This window comes from Sus scrofa, chromosome 1 (genome assembly GCF_000003025.6).
Source record: "Sus scrofa isolate TJ Tabasco breed Duroc chromosome 1, Sscrofa11.1, whole genome shotgun sequence".
Classification (NCBI taxonomy): domain Eukaryota; kingdom Metazoa; phylum Chordata; class Mammalia; order Artiodactyla; family Suidae; genus Sus; species Sus scrofa.
Window position 1 is genome coordinate 130,034,586 of NC_010443.5, and position 20,017 is coordinate 130,054,602.

The 20,017-nt window shown below is 39.7% G+C and overlaps 2 protein-coding genes across 4 annotated transcripts in view; one reads left to right on the top strand and one right to left on the bottom strand.

The window, feature by feature from the left end:
• Positions 1-20,017, bottom strand: part of NUSAP1 (nucleolar and spindle associated protein 1) — a 72,845-nt gene that overhangs the window by 41,789 nt on the left and 11,039 nt on the right. For both annotated transcript variants that reach the window (XM_021097458.1, XM_021097455.1), the window contains one exon: positions 1,446-3,029. In XM_021097458.1, coding sequence (XP_020953117.1) covers positions 1,446-1,538 — 93 coding nt within the window. In that variant the 5' untranslated portion in view covers positions 1,539-3,029. The remainder of the gene's footprint in view (positions 1-1,445; positions 3,030-20,017) is intronic.
• OIP5 (Opa interacting protein 5) lies at positions 1,893-19,473 on the top strand. 2 transcript variants are annotated; one of them, XM_003121583.5, is made up of 5 exons: positions 1,893-2,237; positions 2,490-2,556; positions 4,538-4,660; positions 7,344-7,425; positions 9,684-19,473. In XM_003121583.5, exons 1-5 carry the CDS (start codon positions 1,916-1,918, stop codon positions 9,777-9,779), a joined length of 690 nt encoding a protein of 229 aa, XP_003121631.2. In that variant the 5' UTR covers positions 1,893-1,915; the 3' UTR covers positions 9,780-19,473. The 2 variants fall into 2 exon arrangements, with proteins under 2 accessions (XP_003121631.2, XP_013848606.1); XM_013993152.2 differs by having other exon boundaries at positions 1,897-2,237; positions 4,562-4,660.

The following is a 20,017-nucleotide window of genomic DNA, read 5'->3' on the forward strand; positions in this document are numbered from 1 at the left end:
TCCCAGAAACAAGGACTTAAAATAAAAAGCATAACCACAATACCATGATCATACTTAAAATTAACAATACCATCATATAATTTAATACCTAGTCCATGTTTAATTTTCTCCAATTATCTCAAAAGTTTTTTTATAGTTGGTTATAATAATGCCTTGTAAAATCAAATTTGTCTGGGAAATAGTATCCCTCACCAAATATTTATTGACACCTACTATGTGCCAGATACTGAATGGCAGGCAGGTACTGGGGTCTGTAGTGACAAGAAATACTGTTCAAAGAACTTAACTTTTAGTAGAAGAGAGAACATACCTACAAAAATTGCCAGTGGAAGGTGGAAAGCCTACAGGGTCTCAAAGAGAGTGATAACATTCTTGTTGGACTGGAGAGTAATTGGGAATTATTCATGCACATGAAGGAGAGAAAAAAGGATCTGAGATTAAAGGGCCAAAATTAGCAAAGAAAGGATGATGGACAAAGGTGCCAAGTGTTCAGGGATCAGTACAGTTTGGATGGTGCTTTGGGTAAAAGAGTCCAGCCAGATTACAAAAATAATTTAGAGATTTAAGGTACAGAATTAAGGTTTGTTTATAAAAATATTGAGGAGCAATTAAACACAATAGCTCAGAAATATTTCCAAAGATAGTCCTTTATCATTTAGCCCCAACAGGTGCAGAGACAGATTATTTTCTTTAAACCACCTAGAAACACTTGTGAGGACTGATTTAGGCATTCATTCAGTGTAAATACGACAGCTTGCTGAACAAATCTCCAGAGTATACATTAATACTGTGTGGGAAAACTCCTCTAGAATATAAAAAACTTCAATCCCAAATTAAAACCCTGCATTTCCCCAAGGGGTTTGCAGTCTCGGAGTCAAAGACTTTACCGGCTTTGACTAGAACACTACCACAGCAGTGGCCAATGAAGGAACTATCCTACTAGATCAGAGCTGTTATAAAAACTTTTCCAAGGTGATGAGAGGGGTCCTCTAAAAGTTCTTTCTTCCAGGTTCCCCATGAAAATAGATTTGGGGCGCTGTTATAACACAAAAAGTGTTCGTTGTTTGCAGTTTTCCAGAAGCCTAGGCAATTATTTCTGCGACTGCCTAACAATCGGCATTTAGAAGCAGCATTCCTTTCGCTTTCTAAGCCTGCGTTTTGTAATTGAAGCCCTGACAATTACTATCGAGTACTTCAAAAAAAAACCCAAGCCAAACCCTTTTGGAGCCGGGGCCTTCGTGAGCCTCCAAAAAAGTCAGCCGCAACATAAGCTGAAAACTACGGCTCCCTTTCGGTTTTGCAAAGTTACTAGGACCCTTGGGTGAACCAAACCAACCGCCCCAGGGCCAGGACAGCCGCCTCAGTCTTTCAGGTTCCCCCCACCCAGCCCCCATCGAGTCTTGAAAAGGCCGCTCATACTACCCCACCCGCCACCGGCCCCATACCCTGAGATTAGCCCGGAGGCCCAGATTCTTGGCCAAGTTCTGCAGGTCACTGTATTTGAAGGAGTCCAGCTCCTCCAGGGAGGACACAATCATGGCGAACTGCAATCCAGGCGACCACGAAGAAGATCAGTAACCCCCTCTCCAAAGCACGGTTGAAAACTCTGGCGCGGCTCGAAGCGTTAACCAAACCGAATTTTATAGAGAGTTTAAATTACGAATGATGCACTTCCATTGGTTAAAACTGCCTCATAGGCAGGGTCTCCCGGTATTGACCAATAGAAAGGCTTATTTCCCCTCCCAGTGACGCACATTCTCCTCCACCCCTCGCCAACACCTGGGCGCCAAACAGTGTGTCCAGGCAACGAGTGCGCGGCAGAAACCCCGATACACGTTGTCCAATGAGGACTCAGGAACTGAGCTTGGGGCGGGGCCTGGCGCGTCTTTGAAACGGAGGCGGGGGCTGCGGGAAGATGGCGGCGCGGCCGCGGAGGCATCGCTCGTGCTATCCAAGGCAGTCGCGGCGTGACTTTTGTGATGGCCCTAAGAAGGCGACTGACGAAACTTCTCTTACGACTTCCATGGAGTGGGACACGCAGGTGGTGAAGGGGTCTTCGCCGCTTGGCCCCGCTGGGCTCGGGCCGGAGGAGCCCCCAGCGGCCCCGCGGCTGCCATGGTGGCTGCAGCCCGAGAGGTGCGCCGTGTTCCAGTGTGCGCATTGCTACGCTGTGCTCGCCGACTCGGTGCACCTCGCATGGGACTTGTCGCGGTCCCTTGGAGCCGTGGCCTTCTCCAGTGAGTGGGAGCAGTGTCTGGGGAAGGCGTAGGCGGGTCGAGAGGGAGTTGCGGCTTTTTATTGGGGGCTTAGAACTCACGGGGAAGAAAACGAGTTGAAAATTTGAAAGAAATGAACTCCTTTGCCAGGGGTGGGTGGGGGCGACTTTTCGTAGTTTTTTTTTGTGGCTGTGATGAGTCTTTCTGGAAGGAAGAGGTTTCCCCTTTCATTGCCTCACAGGTAGTCATTCTGACCCGTGTTTGTTTTCCTAGGAGTCACAAATAACGTAGTTTTGGAAGCTCCTTTCCTAGTTGGCATTGAAGGTTCGCTCAAAGGCAGGTACGTACTGAGAATTCCAGATGGTCATTAAGTCATTCCCAGATTTAATGAGACCGAGGGGGGAATGGAACCGACTTGCACGAGGAGAAAACAGTTTATTCCTACCTTGTGCTAGAAGAAAAGTTTCTTCCATCCATATCTGAAGGATTCTCCTTTTACCTGATTGAGTCTTGTACGAGGTTGATATAGCAATGAAATGGAAAAGCTGTATTTGTGTGTAGGTTTTAAAGTCTGAGGGCCACATCTACCTCGCGCCTTGTGGAAGTGAGTTTAAGAAAGTTATGTCTGGAGTTCCCATCCTGGCGCAGTGGTTAACGAATCCGACTAGGAACCATGAGGTTGTGGGTTCAATCCCTGACCTCGCTCAGTACGTTAAGAATCCAGTGTTGATTTGAGCTGTGGTCTAGGTTTCAGACTTGGCTCGGATATGATGTTGCTGGGAACCTTCCCCTTCATATGCCTCCGGTATGGCCCTAAAAAAACAAAACAAAAAAATGTGGCCATTCTGAATTGAAATATGCTGTGATTAAAGTTTTGAAGAATTTTAAAATATTGATTATATGTTGAAATGATATTTTTGAATAACAGGTAGCATAAAATATATTAAAAATAATTTTGGAGTTCCCATCGTTAAGCGGTTAACCAACCCAACTAGGATCCATGAGGGCACAGGTTTGATCCTTGGCCTTGCTCAGTGGGTTAAGGATCCAGTGTTGCCATGAGCTGTGGTGTAGGTGGCAGACACGGCTCGGATCCCGCATTTCTGTGGCTGTGGTATAGGCCGACAGCTACAGCTCCAATTCAACCCCTAGCCTGGGAACCTCCATATGCAGTGGGTGTGGCCCTAAAAAGACAAAACAAAAAAAACAAAAAAAAAAACTTTCACCTGTTGACAGATTTTTTTTTTTTTTTTTTTTGTCTTTTTGCCATTTCTTGGGCTGCTCACGTGGCATATGGAGGTTCCCAGGCTAGGGGTCGAATCTAAGCTGTAGCCACTAGCCTACGCCAGAGCCACAGCAACACAGGATCCAAGCTGTGTCTGCAACCTACACCACAGCTCATGGCAACGCCGGATCCTTAACCCACTGAGCAAGGCCAGGGATCAAACCCTCAACCTCATGGTTCCTAGTCAGATTCGTTAACCACTGAGCCATGACAGGAACTCCGACAGAAAATTTTTTAAGCAAGACTGATAGAAAATATAAAATTACTTATGTGGCTTGTATTCTTTTTTTTTTTTTTTTGTATTTTTAGGGCTGCACCTGTGACGTATGGAAGTACCCAGGCTAGGGGTCGAGCAGAGCTGTAGCTGCTGGCCTAGATCCCAGCAACCTGGATCCCAGCTGTGTCTGTAACCTACACCACAGCTCATGGCAATGCGGGATCGTTAACCCACTGAGTGAGGGCAGGAATCGAACCTGCATCCACATGGATAATAGTCGGGTTTGTAAACCACTGAGTCAGAACAGGAACTCCTAAAATTAATTTTTTGTTATATCTTTGAAAGAAAAATCCTGATTTGAGTTCCATTAATAAATTGCTTAGTAAGCCCTAATCAAGTTTATTATCATACTTCAACTGGAAATCAATTTGATGGTGGTTAATTTATATGGTCATGTGTAGTTATATACATTTATTTATTTATTTATTTAGGGCTGCATCTGTGGCATATGAAGTTCCCAGGCTAGGGGTCACATCGGAGCTGCAACTGCTGGCCTACACCACAGCCACAGCAACGCCAAATCCAAGCCGGATCCTTAACCCACTGAGTGAGGCCAGGGATCGAACCAGCAACCTCATGGCTCCTAGTTGGATTTGTTCTGCTGCAACACGACGGGAACTCCACAAGTTAACTTTTCTTGAATGTGACATTTCTTCGCTCTCATTTCTATTACAGTCTAATTTTTAGGAATGGGTCCAGAGACATTTTGTCTTTGTTCTCTGATTTTCTTTCTTATCCATATTCTGTTTTTTCCCTCAGCACTTACAACCTTTTATTCTGTAGTTCCTGTGTGATTCCCATTGGTTTCCATTTGTATTCTACCCATGCTGCCCTGGCTGCCTTGAGAGGTCACTTTTGCCTTTCCAGTGACAAAATGGTATGGTAAGTAGACTCATCTTCTGTATCAAATAAATTTTAAAAGATCTTACAAAAAAGGCAGAATGTTTTTACCAGAGAAGATAGTAAACCAAATGTTGTTTCTCACAAAAGAGATGGCAGTAGGGCCAAAATAGAGTCTCATTATCATTTTAGGTGTCTCATAATTGTAATGTTAATAATCAAACCATGGAATAACTGAAAGGATATTCTTTCGCTACAGGAACTTTTGGAAGGTAAGTTTTTGCAAAATCATGTTGTAGTAGACACTGTTTGGGTTTGTGCCCAGCCCTTGTCACCCTGCCTATAGAGGGGACCTTGTGGCCATGTTTGTATTCTGTGTGATACCACTCCTGGGTGGTGGGATCAGGAATGGATACCTGACCTAAGCTAGGTCAATCATGCTTTCTACCTTAAGGATTTGAAATAACCCAGAGACATTGGTCATTTTAGATGGTGCTGGTACTGAAGTTGGGAAGTGAAAGCTCTAGGTTTAGGGTAGATGTTTTCTATGTTATGCATGTAAGTAGAGAGAAATTCTGTCTTCAGAAAAAGAAGAATGAAGCAGAGACATACAGAAAAGTAAAAATGAGGAATTCGCTGGTGGCCTAGCAGGTTAAGTATCCAACTTTGTCACTGCTGTGGCATGAGTTCAGTCCATGGCCTGGGAGCTTTTGTATGATGTAGGCACAGCCAAAATAATAATAATGATAACCATGTGGCCTCATTAAGTCAGGGAAAAATTCCCTTTTGGCTGTTCCTTCTCATGAATTACTTTGGATATTTCTTATCTAAGTATGAATTCTACCTTTTACTTAACTTTTTTTGTTATTACAACAAACTGAAGGATGTTTCAATCCTTCAAAGTCTTTTTTTTTGTCTTTTGTCTTTTCAGGGCCGCACCTGCAGCATATGGAAGCTCCCAGGCTAGGGATCTAATTGGAGCTACAGCTGCCAGCTTACGCCAGAGCCATAGCAATGCCAGATTCGAGTTGTGTCTGCAAACTACACCACAGCTCGTGGCAACACTGGATCCTTAACCCAATAAGCGAGGCCAGGGATCGAACCTGCAACCTCTTGGCTTCTAGTCGGATTCGTTTCTGCTATGCCACGACAGGAACTCCCAAAATCTTTCCTTGATCATTTAAAAAAAAAAAAAAAAATACAAACAGCCATTAATGACCTAGTTTGTGCCAGGCACCATGATTACCTCACTGAGTTCTTAATATAAGAAAACTAGGGCTTGAAAATGTGCAGGAGCTGATATTTGAATCCATGTCTTAATTCTAAAGCTCGTTTTCCATTCTTAAAACAGAAAATTTCCTTTTTCTCATTTAACATGCTTAGGTGTTTCTACCTTAGCAATAAATCTTATAAATAAAGCCCATCCTTTACCATGAGGTTTTCAATATGCATTAGGTACAGTATTTGTTCTTTTTTTTTACTGCACCTGCAGCATATGGAAGTTCCCATGCCAGAGACTGAATCTAAGCTGCAGATGCAACCCATGCTGCAGCTGTGGCAATGACGGATCCTTAACACACTGTGCCTTGGTGGGAACTCCCACTGTTAATTCTTCATTGCAGGTTTTTTTTTCTCCACACCTGTGGCATGTCGAAGTTCCCAGGCCAGGGACTGAACCCATGCCACAGCAGCCACCTGGACTGCTATGGTAACAACACCAGATACTTAATCTGGTGCTAAACCACACAGGAACTCCCATTGCAGGTTTTCAACAGGATGTATGTACTTGAGATGGACTGCTATTTTACTTTCAATTTCCAGCTGAAATTAAGTTTAAAGAGGCAGGGAAAAGTATCTTTAAATGTGTGCAAGTAACCTCAAATCTCTTTTAGAAACGGTTATAAATAGTTATTCCACCAAAACTGTAATTGAGTTTTTGCATAGGAAAGGAAGCTTTCAGTAACAAAAAATTTTAGTATAAATTTAAAAAGCAGGGCACTCCCATTGTGGCTCAGTGGTTAACGAATCCGACTAGGAACCATGAGGTTGCCGGTTTGATCCCTGGCCTCACTCAGTGGGTTAAGGATCCGGTATTGTCATGAGCTGCGGTGTAGGACGCAGACACAGCTCGGATCCTGCATTACTGTGGCTGTGGCATAGGCCGGCAGCTATAGTTCCAATTCAACCAAAATCTGGGTTCTGTTGTCAAGAAAGATTTGAGGAATGCCTATGGGGAAGATAACCAACAGTACTGGTCACGAAGTGGTTACTTTTCTTCCCATTGTGCTACACGATCTACTGGTAGAGTATGAGGCTTATATGCATCACAGTTATCCATTTGACCATGGCCTTTTGTCTTTAGTTTGTCCTAGGATAGTATTTCTTTGTTTTGTTTTGTTTTTTTATCATGTCCACGGCAAGTTCCCAGGCCAGGGATTAAACCTGAAACACAGCAGTGACAATGCCAGATCTTGAACCTGCTAGACCACCAGGAAACTCCATGTCTTAACATAATTTTGACTCATGTATTCCAGGCTGGTAAAGGGTGAGACGAGATAGAGTCTCTCTGATGATGTGTTAATTGAGAGTGTTTTTCCTGTAAGATACTTGAAAAGGAAATAGTAAGAAGGCAATTTGTTGCTTGACAGATAATTGCAAGTTTGGTTCCTTGATAATTCTAACTGTGGAATGGTAGTAATACTTTCTCTTTGTATTTTCTATCTAGCTACCTCTTAAAAACAAAAGCCATAGTCAATGCAAGTGAGATGGATATTCACAACCTACCCCTACCAGAAAAGGTTGCAGAGGTAAAATTACATGATAGTTGTGTGTTTCCTTTCTCTTTCTTTCTTTCTTTGTTTCTTTCTAATTTAGTCTTTTTAGGGCTGCACCTGCAGTATATGGAAATTTCTAGGCTAGGAGTCAAATTGGAGCTGTAGCTGCTTGCTTATGTCATAGCAACAGCAATGCCAGATCTAAGCCGTGTCTGTGACCTACACCATAGCTCATGGCAACGCCAGATCCCTAACCCACTGAACGAGGCCAGGGATCGAACCTGTGTCCTCATGGATACTAGTCAGATTCGTTTCCTCTGAACCACAATGGGGAACTTTGTGTTTCCTTTAATGTAGACAATTCCTGGTAATTCGTACCCATGAACTTAGGGGAAATGAAATCATAAATACCCCAGTAATCCTTTATACTTAGTTTGGCATTATTGAATTTGTGACACAAAGCAAAATCGACAATTATAATGTCACATCTGGTTCAGGAAGAGGTGGAGAGCTGTCCTGAGCTCTGCATTCCTATATTCCTTCTCTCTGTGCTAGGAATGGATGCTGTTCTTCATAGGTCTGTCCTCTCTGCAAGCACTTTATGCCTACCTATCGCAGAGGAAAGAGTGCTGAAACCATCACTAAGAATTTTTACTTGAATAGGTTTTAGGGAGTTCCCTTGTGACCCAGTGGTTTAAGGATCTAGTGTGTCACTGCAGCAACTCGGGTTGCTGCTATTGTACAGGTTCGATTCCTGGCCTAGGAACTTCCATATGCCTTGGGTGTGGCCAAAAAAAAAAAAAAAAAAAAACCAAAAAAACCCCAAAAAGAATGGGCATTCCCCTTGTGGCTCAGTGGGTTACAAACCTGACTAGTATCCATGAGAATGTGGTTTTGATCTCTGGCCTTGCTTAGTGAGTTAAGGATCCAGTGTTGCTGTGAGCTGTGGTGTAGGTTGCAGACATGGCTCAGATCTGGCATTGCTATGGCTGTGGCATAGGCCTGCAGCTGCAGCTCCAGTTGGACCCCTAGCCTGGAAACTTTGATATGCCTTGGGTGTGGCCTTAAAAAGAAAAAAAAAAATTTTTAGAAAAATGAACTGGGCCTAAGAGCCCAGTTGGACACTATCAGGCACACCTAAATATCCTTTTGGTAACTGGAGTACAAAAGGGAGAAGAGAGAAAGAAGAAAAAACATTCAAGGAAATTATGGTTGAAAACTTGCTGAATTTGGGACTTCCCTTGTGGCTTAGTGGGTTATGAACTCGACTAGTATCCATAAGGATGTAGGTTCAATCCCTGGCCTCACTCAGTGGGTTAAGGATCCAGTGTTGCCATGAGCTGTGGTGTAGGTCACAGATGTGGCTTGGATCTGACCTTGCTGTGGCTGTGGTGTAGGCTGGCAGGTGCAGCTCCAATTTGACCCCTAGCCTGGGACCTTCTATATGCTGCAAGTGCAGCCCTAAAAAGCTAACAAAACAAAACATCTTAACGAATTTGATGAAAAATAATCTGCAAGCCCAGGTAGGAAAAATGCAGAGATCTGTATCCCAGCACTTACCAGATCCTTAACCTGCTAAGCCAGGCCAGAGATCGAATGTGCATCCTTACAGACATTATGTTAGATTCTTAACCCACTGAGCCACAACAGGAAATCCACACAGCTACTTTTGAAGACCATTAGCAGAATATTAAAGATAAACATTTATTATTGTGAACAAGAATTAGGGACCCAACCAAAAAAAAAAAAAAAAGGCTCTTTCCACTGGAGAAAGAGGGAAAGACTGGTTAATGCTTCTGTCTCCACAAGCTTTCTAACCCACTTTATTCTTGTCTTCCTCCCCAAGTTTTAGAGTTATCACCAACCTGGTGATAAAGGCTAGGAAGGAGGGGAACCAGAAGCAGTGATACTCAGCAGTAGTCATATCCCATAAGAAACTTTTTATCTGTCACTTTTTATTTATTTATTTATTTATTTTGGCCACACCCAAGGCATGTGGAAGTTCCTGGCCCAAGGATCAAACCTGAGCCACAGCAGCAACCTAAGCTGCTGTACTGACATTGAAGGATCCTTAACCCACTGCACTACAAGAGAAATCCTGTATCTGTCACTTTATTGTACTCTAGGTTTGTTGTATAAAGTTCTTTAAGGAATAGAACAAATGTACTTATGAAATGTGTTGTAATATTGCCAGTTCGCAATCACTAGCTTAAATCTGAAGTGGCTTCTAGAACCAGCATATTGACAGTTAAGTTTAAGATGTCCTGATATCTATATATTTCTGTTCCCAGCTGAAAGAGAAGATCATGTTAATGCATACTCGCTTAAATTCACTGATGAAGATTCTGAAGAAAGTGACTCCTGACCAGTCCAAGCCAGTAGATTGATCCAGAATCAAAGCTTGAGTGTCAGGGTCAGGCCTTATTGCTGTCCTCAACATCAGGTGATAAAGCCAAGTGGTGGTATACAGAGAAATTAACATGGTTCAGATGTAGCTAGCAAAATAGCAGATTCTTTCCATTGTACACTGCATAGAGGATATTTTCCTTTAAAAATATTTTAAGCTGTCCAGAGATCCCTGGTGGCTCAGCAGGTTAAGGATCTGGCCTTATCACTGCTGTGGCTTAGGTTGCTGCTGCAGCACAGGTTGGATTCCCTAGCCTGGGAACTTCTGTATGCTGTGGGCCAAAATTTTTTTTTTTTTCTTTTCAGGCTTTTTAGGGCCACACCTGTGGCACATGGAGGTTCCTAGGCCAGGGGTCCAATTGGAGCTGTAGCCACCAGCCTACACTGCAGCCATAGAAACACAGGATCCGAGCCACATCTGCAACCTACATCTCAGCTCACAGCAATGCTGGATCCTTATTAACCTGCTAAGCAAGGCCAGGGATAGAACCTGTGTCCTCGTGGATACTGATCAGTTTCGTTAACTGCTGAGCCACCACGAGAACGCCCTGATTTTTTTTTTTTTTAAACTGGAAAGAATTCTGACTTGATGCAAAATTTGGCTCTTTAAGTTAAGGGCGCTTGAAGCCTGAGGAGCTCTTACTTTCTACTCTTAAAGAATAAGACTTAATAATACTATACTGAATCATCCTGGGGTTTTGAATTGTGTGTAGGTATGTCTACCTCAACATTTTCTTTATCTAAATGAAAAAGGTGTTCTTATGTAGCTATTTTCTTTAATGTCTGCCTTTGCTGTTTTGGTAGACTTTCAACAGCAAATTAAATTCTTGAACTTGACATCAAATTAAGCTGGTTAGTTTTAAACAGCTTTTTGTTTGCCCAAATACAAATTACATGTTTACTCTAGGAAAAAAAATTCAGATATAGATTGTGACAAAATAATGGGTAAAATATACTCCCCCTTACATTTTTGAGAGGCAAAATATAGCATGCTGGGAAGTGAGCAGCTTCTGGAGCCAGATGATTTGGATTCACATTATGACTTGGTTACTTATTAGCCATGAATTTGAAGAATTAAAACTCTTCTTGTAAAATAGAGATTTAAAAACTAGGGCTATAGTAAGGATTAAACCAGTTAATGAATACATCTAATGTACTTAAGACTAATGCTTAGCACATAATAAGCACTCAATAAATGCTAATTATAACCTTCATGCATGTAGACAGATACACAGAGACATTTAAAAAGGGCAATTATAAGAGTTCCTGTCGTGGTGCAGTGGTTAACAAATCCGACTAGGAACCATGAGGTTGCGGGTTCAATCCTTGCCCTTGCTCAGTGGGTTAAGGATCCGGCATTCTGTGGTGTAGGTCGCAGGTCTCAGATGCGGATCCGGCGTTGCTGTGGCTCTCTGGTGTAGGCCAGTGGCTACAACTCTGGTTAGACCCCTAGCCTGGGAACCTCCATATGCTGTGAATGCGGCCCTAGAAAAGGCAAAAAGACAAAAAAAAAAAAGGCAATTATATATTTTCACATTATTCTGCAACCTGCTCCCCACACAATAAACACCATGGATAGCCTTCTGTATCAGGCCTCACAAACATCTACAAACGACTCAATCGTATGAACATATCAGAATTTTAATTAATTAAACATAAAAGCTTCTTAAATGTTTTACAAATTTCAATAGGAAGGATTATCTGCGATAGCTGTATCATTGTTACTATTTTTTGCTTTTTAGGGCTGCACTTGCAGCATATGGAAGTTCCCAGGCTAGGGGTCAAATCTGAGCTACAGCTGCTGACCTACACCACAGCCACAGCAACATGGGATCCTTAACCCACTGGGCAAGGCCAAGGATTGAATCATGGATCCTAGCCAGGTTACCACTGAGCCTCTATTGGAACTTCGGTTGTATCATTGAACTTAGCTGGCTATTTCCTTAGCAGAAACTAAACATTTGCCCCTAGACCTAGCATAATGTTGGCCCTAAAGGTAAAAAGGAATGGTGTAAATTTAAATGGGATGTCTCTTTATTCATATGGTTTCCTGTTTTCTCCTTGGACTACACCAGAAACTCTCACAGTTTGCTATCAAGAAACCCAGGTCCTTTTCTCTTTTTTTGACATCTAGAGCCTACTTTAGCACAGGTCTGTGGATAGGTTCCTTCTTCCACTTCCATAATCACTTCATTATTAGAAATCGCCCATTACAAGTAACAACACAGTGAATTTTCAGTGCATTCTCAGCCCATGCTGCTTTATTGCCAAAATATATATGTACACAGGTGCAGAGATCCCAATCTTACAGCAGTTTCTCTTTACAGCAAAGAATAAAATTTCTTTTAAATTCCCAAAGATGCATAGATTAGAAAGCAAGCTGCCTTTTGTAAAACTTCAAACATTCAATGAAATTCTTTAATAGTATCTTTTATACCAATGGAGCAATGGAGAAGGTGCTAAATAGCAGGTAAAAACAGCAACAACTACTTAAAGTCCTGTGACACAAAGAAATCTACCCAGCACTGTGTAATGACATGTATGGGAAAAAAAATCTGAGAAGAAATGGACATATATAACTGATTTACTTTCCTGTACACCTGAAACTAACACAACTTTGTAAGTCAACTATATTCTAATAAAAATTAAAAAAAAGGTTATTCTAAAATGAATCTTTTAAATTACCAGTAATAGGTGGTTTTAAGTTAAGCACCAAAAGACTGTTACTGTTGTTTAAGGATTGATGATAATGTATTGCCAGAACAGTTTTCTTATCCCTTGGAGAAAAACATATTGTAATCTATGGCATGACATAGATTAAGGGATGCAAACCTTTTGAAAATTCTAACTTTAAAGATAACTATTCTGACTTAAAGAAGGAGATTTAGTACAGGTTCCTAGAGAAATCTGTGATGACTGGGTTTCTAATAACAGTTTAATACGCCCTAGTGAAGTAACAGGAACACAGTTTAGAGAGACTCTGTCCTTAAATCTTTATTGGTTTCATTGTTTGGCAGACATGTTACTGTCTATTCTGCCACATAGAATCTGTACATGTGGGATATGACATTCCACTTCCTGAACTAAGTAAAATGACTACAGTAATTCAATTCTGAATTCCTTGAAAGTTAACATTCCATGTAAACATTCCTAAAGGTATATGGAGTAAAATCCCACAGCAAAGATTAACATGAGTTGAAATAACTTTAGAAAAAATATTTTTCAATCATAGAACATGAAACCTGGAAGGGGCCTGGTAAAAATCATCCAGTCTAATCCTGAATTCTCTTCTATTTAGGCCTCTTTCAGATATAATGAATTTCACTTTTCATGGTCACAGGTACTTATAAGGGTTATTTCAAAGTCAGGAATCATCTCAAAAATTTTAAGCTACCACAATAAACTGATCTATCTTCTTCATCAAGTAAGAAAATAAACAGCAAAGCTCCCCCCCCCCCCCACAATGGGAAAACTTGCTCCTCTATACTTGCATCAAGCTTTAGGCAACAATTAAGTCTAACCAAAACTCAAGGATAAAACTCTGGCTATAAGCAATTTCTTCTAAAAGTTTAAATATAAAACACTAAAAAAAGAGAAACCAAACTATATTTTCAGGACTATTTCCACAAAATGGAATGGGCTCCTTTGTGGAAAAGATCCTTTATGGATGGTTAATACCAATACCATCCAAAGTTGCCTAGTTATCTGAAAATCCTGGAACATCTGAAATATGTACATATCACTCTGTTCACCTGCAGGATTCTAGTTTTAAGAGACCAACCTTAAGCCATATAAACTTTATCAGACAAACCCCATCCCAAGATACTGGTAATTTCCATACCCTTTCTGAAACTCTGCACCTTTCTAGTATAGTCGTAGCAGCTTATTTATTCAACATGCTTAGTTTGTGCCTTTTGTTTTTAAACATGCTTGGGGACTAATGGAACTAGGAAAGAGGTTAGAGGGTGAGCACTATTGTGCTCTATTCCTGACAGTTTGAATGTCTTGTGGTTGCCCCTGTTTATCTTCTAGCTCCCATTTTCAATGGAAGTAAGATAATCTTTAATTAGAAAAAACTAACAATCCACACAATAAATTCAAGCTACTGGTTTAAGTCTCTATTGCTTCCTTATTAATAAATGCATACATATAACTACAAGTAACCACATAACACTGAACATTTTCAAACATGCATTAGAATATGATACTCTAAAATAAAGAGTTATGGGCCTGCCACTATTGCTTACATCCAGACCCAGTTTTAATAAACATGCAGAGTAAACCCCTTGACTCAGAGGAATTAGGGGGATATAACAAGGATACATGCAAAGTTTCAACTGAAAATGTGGGTTAGTAAAGTGATTGCTTAGAAAGGCAGGCAGGTGCTCCACATCTACCACAATGCTGCTTCAGAATAGAGGTACAAAAGTCACACAAAGGGTTAAAATTAGGACCACTATTCAGTTATAAAAAGCTTCATTGCAAATGCTGGTCCTTTTGGATAGAGTATGATGTAAAAATTTGGGAAAAGAATACTGAGAGATGTCCTCCAGAGCAGTAAATTTTCCTGGCCATCCACTGATGGTGATAGCATAGAAGAGCATATGTGGTATAGTATAAAGATGGTGAAGAGGCTCTTAGGCAGAATGTTGTTTTTTCTTTTTTTTTTCTCTGATTCACATTAATGAGCATTACCTGCACAGCTCCCTGGGGAAAAGGAGTTTATGAATAGCAAAGCTAATACAATGTAAACTCAAAATCAATGCCCTGAAGTATAGCATAGCCCTCTGCTTCTGAAAACTGTTGGCCAAGAAATCCTTCCAAATATGGTATAATTAACAGCCAAACAATGTTCTGAATAAACTAGAAGCAATTTGCTTGCACCAGCAGCACCATGAGAATGTAAACTCCTGGAGGCCAAGGGTCTCTTCATATTTTGCATATCACAGGTACACAAAGGGTAAACATGAGACCATAACATTGAAAAGTAATCCAACACATACTCTGAGACTACAAAAACTTGTAGCTCATTAGAGCATTTAGAACTATTAACGTGGCTGTTAAGAGTAACTTTTAATTGTTCTAAGTAACTAAACTGCTGACATCACTGTAACATGCAGTGATGTCCTCATGATCGTGCAGATGTCTGAAATATTGCTTGGTTATCTCAATGTCTCTAACACCACCTGATGGCATAGGACATTTAAAGAGGAGCTATAATCAATTTCTCTCTATCCTTTGGAGTTGCCATAAAAGAATTTAATATTCAAGAGGCACTATTTTCTCAGATCCACTCCACTTGCAGTTTTTTCCCCTGGGAAAACAAGGGAACACAGACCCAGTATTTTTAGGGATCTTCAAGGTGCTAAATAGCCAAGATGAACACGAGGTAAAAGGGAGTAAGAAGTCACCCTTATTCTACTATTATATCCTGATGTGAGAGCTGTGTTTCCTCAGATTGAGAAACAGTTTGCTGGGTTCTTGTTAAAATAAGCAGTCATAGGCCGAAGGCCTCAGCCCTGCTACATTAGAGAAAGTTTAAAAAAACAACTGTTGTCTTTGGCTATTCCCTTCAATACTTTTGCTTTACACCTTTAGATCCTAATTCCCTACACTAATAGGCATGAGGAAGACAGCTATCCCAGTTCTTGGGTTTTTTTTTTTTTTTTTTTTTCCTTTTAAAAATCCTAACTATATACACACCCAGGAAACTAATGGAGAAAGATGAGGTGACAAAGCAAAGAGTATGTCATTTTATAAATGCCTGTTGCTAAATAAACATCAGAAGCAAAATCCCTACATGATGAGCTTCAGTGGGACTACATCAGTAGCAGCACATTTGTTTCCAGGTTAAGCATTAGAAAAGTTTCATTCAATGGCGCTACCCCTCTGCTCTAGGAAACAAATACGGTTTTAACCTTAACTTACACAAAAGATGCTATTTCTCACATAATGACATTTCACACATTCATATTTTTAAGAGAAAGTACCTTTTATATACTCTTTACCTAGAACATCGTTTTCCTTTCATGGAACTCTGTTGATCAGAGCCTCACAAACTCAAGCAGTAGTCTACTATACAATCTAACGTGACATGCAAAACTGTTATTGCTACTAAAATTCTACCTCTTGAAAATTATTAGTTTGTTTTATGGCTTTTTTTTTTTTCAACAAGAAACATCCTTTCCTATATACTGTGCTATTTTGCATTCATTACCTTTTCAGAGGTATTTTTCAAAAATGTTTAAATGGTTTTCAGAAATGGAGTCTCCCAGGCACTACACTACTTGAAACCAAGAGTACAATTACTTTAAGTACACCATGAGAATCTAAACCTGGGTCCCTGGAGATCTGTTGCCCAAGAGTCAATTTGTTTAAGCCTACTTCTGCACATGTGACACACCACATTAAAAAAGTTTTGCATAAATGATTCACTTTGCTGTAACCTGAAGCTAACATGACATTTAAGTCAACTATACTCCAATAAAATAATTTAAAAAAAGTTTTGCCTTTCCTATCATACTAACTGTAGAATCTATGTCAATAAATTCTAGACTCTCCTAATACTGAAATTTAAAAATCACCCTAGAAAACTACTGTTTCAGAGTTCTCAAGAAAGCTTTTTAGAGGTAGGAATATCTTTGCTTTCAGAACAAAACAACTTTTATTTCTACAAGGAAAGTAGAAAAATGTGAAAGCTATCTGAGGCAATTTACTATAACCAAGCAGAGTTAGTTAATACACAGCAATCTAGGCAGGCTCCATTTAACAATGTTTCTGATTCTCATGAAAAGGTCTGGAATCGCAACAGTACACAATTCAGCAGATTTAGAAACAGGAAATGCCTGTGAAAAATTAATCTAAGACACTGACCAGAGTTCTTCCATTAACACATAGCACACCGCAGACAGGAAACATAAATGGTCTGCAGATTAGAAAAGCACTCGAGCAATTAACACAGCATCTCAGTAAGACATGCAAAATATAATCTGATGCAAAAGGAATGGGAACATAATAAACCTAGAAGACAACGTGAAAACAATGCCAGAACAATCTGACTTCAAACTCAGAGAGCAGAGTCATGAAATGGGGCCTCATTTTGAATTAAGGTTTTGTAAGACATAAAGGCAGCTGGTTTCCAGCTACTCATAAAAAGCTCAAATATCCTCAAAGACAGTATTTCACATTGTGACCCCACATTTCTATTCATAAATGAGTCTTTTTGGCCTTAAGCTCTTTTCCCCAGGGAGAATATCACAGATTCAGATATTTATGAGAAAAGAAAAGATCTAGATTTTCCACTCTTTTTACACTATTAGTTATTATCAATAATTCATCCTGAAGTTTAAATTATTACTAGGCTCATGCACTAACCCCTAACATGGCACTACAATATGCTACCAAGCACTAATGCTTACAAAACTATACACATCTCAAAATGGAAGACATTGGTGATTTTGTTGTTCTTAAACAACTTGTAACATTTGTCCACAAGTATTAAAATATACATATATATATTTCTATTGCACATATCCCGTTTTTGTTCAACTTTTTAAAAGAAAACTGCCAGCTAACATGGATGAGTAAAGGAAGTAGGCACAGCTATAGACTGAGGCACAGTCCTGCCTAAAATTATAGCTTTGCCATCAAGAAGGGAACCAAAAATAGACCAGAAAAAAACAATGTAGATGTAAGCAAACGCTAGGTAAGCACAACTGGAATATACCCATTGCGCTAAATGCCATCTGGTGAAAATCATAGAAAATGCAGAAACAACTTGAAAGAGAGCATTAAACAGTCATTCTCTTAACTGTGAAACAAAAATATATAAAGCAACTGGAGAAGCTGAGTCTGGTACATACATATATTCAAACAAGTAGAGACGGTTTCACTGTTGCTAATAGTACAGGGACTCTATCTCCTGCCAAAAAGTTGCCCCCAAACATGGGTAAGATGGATAACAGACAACTGTAAAGATGCAAATTCTCCATGGTAATATATATGACAAGCTCAACACAGCAATGGAATTCATGTGTGGAGGTTTCCATTGTCTTTAATGATTCTAAAATACTGAAAGAAAACATCAGGAAATGGCTGAGAAGTTACTTACAGAAAAATTTAAGTTACCTTTATCCAAAATTACTTCTACTGTGCTTTACTACTCAATAATTGCCCTCAATTAAAGGAAATTAGGCTTTATCTGTATTATTTATTTTACTAAAACGCTTTCTTAATGCCAATTCAAGTTGGTTGACCAACTTAACTAATCATTAAGAGTGCTCAGTATTTCACATTTTTGGCTATTTCTACTACCCTCAAATTCTGGTAAATCTTCCCCAAGATTTCAGCAGCACAGCATGTATGGCCCTGGGGGCGTTCCCTCTATTACAAAGATGATCTGAGATGACTTGTTCGTAATTTCTTCTAAGTAGCTTTAAATTCTTTCTCTACTCACAAGGACTTATAATTTAAGGTGTCATTCTTCTTATGTAAAAACCTGGCCAATCATACAACGGTCCTTTGTTGATGTGGAAGCAAGGACAGCTTTACGCGATAGTCCATTCATCAGATAGTATGTTTCAACAGAGAGGAAACTATTATTTATTAGAACTATTTTTCTTGTTTAAGTGTTTTTTTTCATACCCTGATTTTCTTCTAAATTTACACTGACCCTCCTAACATTTCTTCTGAGGCCCATTAGAAAGTTCATTTCCAACTAGGGAAAGTTACCTGAGTCCCAGCCTTTTCAGCCGAACATTACACCTATTTGCCTAGAAAAAAATAAATCAAACACCCAAGAACCTATCCCGGGTCAAAGGAAAGAAGTCATTTATGCTTTTACAGAAAACAGAGCTGTAGAATGTGAAGTGCCATAAAGTGAGATGGAGCTGCATAAAGCATTTTCACTTTTTTTCCTTAGGAGAAAGAAATAGTATGAAGACTGTCATCATTTTTTCTGCCACTCCTCTAGGTCCAAAGTTGAAGGCAGGTCATACTGTAGGGTCCATCACATCTTCTGAACAGAAAAACCACTTATGCCACTTTTCTTCCAGCCTCAGCAGCATGTAAAACCAAGTCTCAAGTGCTATATAATGTCCAAAAAGTGAATGAAGTAATCTGCAATACAGTAGTCTCTCATCCTAGGAAGGTGAAGAGGGTTCCATCACTGGACTCAAAACTGTTTTGTTTCCTTTTACCAACCTTTCACTAAACGCAAGCAGGCATTCAATAGGGTTACCATCTAAACATTGTGGTCTTTCCTTAGCAGAATGGAAAAAAAAAATTTAAAAATACCAAGTATCCAAAGACTTCTAAGAAAGAAGTCAGCACAGCTTCCTTCTTTAGGAGAAAATCCCTCTTATCAGCCAAAAATGTGGATTTACACGTGTAAAAATGTGTATTTATAGTTGAGATGGTCTATTCACATATGAAATTAACCTTGTGATATCTTGTCTTTATGTTTCTTTATGACATCAAAGGTTTTATTGCGAAATTGGACCTTTGTTCTTATCTAGTAAATCCATGTCAGAGGATGAGCCAGGATTTAGATATGTGTAATTTTTAAAGCATCTCATTTCAAATTAGAACGCATAATTTGGAATCTACTGCTGCAGTCTCAACTATGCGTACGTATCATGATGGTGACAAAAACTGGAAGACATTAAAAAAAAAAAACCCTCATGTCATCCATACTTGCTATTTATTTAGTTTTCTTGTTTGGAACAAAATGTAAAGAACTCACAGATATCACCATTTAAGCACCTGCTTTAAATTAGGTACCGGCCTTTAGCATGTAAAATAATTTCTTTGTGATTAAGCAAAGAGCAGCAGAAGATGCATGTCAGTTGCCTCTTTTTTCCTGGAGAAGTTGGCAGGATGAATGCATCCCAGGAGCTTCTCTGTGTTGAATCTGAGAAGGTGGAACGAAAAGAAAAGCAGCCTTTTCCAATCCAAATCACAGAGGTAATGTGTAGAGAAGAGATATCCACATTTTAATGGGGAAGGTGGCCCAATAATTGGAGCAAGACAACCTCACTCAGGAGACAACACAGAAATACCTAAAAATACAAAATAAATTAAAAGCAGGAAGATTAAGATAGGTACTTCTACATGAATCTTTTTACTTTTAAAAAATATTTAGAACACATAGAAAAAAAATTTTTGGATTATATAGTGTTTAAAAGAAAATGTCCAACCACACCACCAAATTTAGTATTAC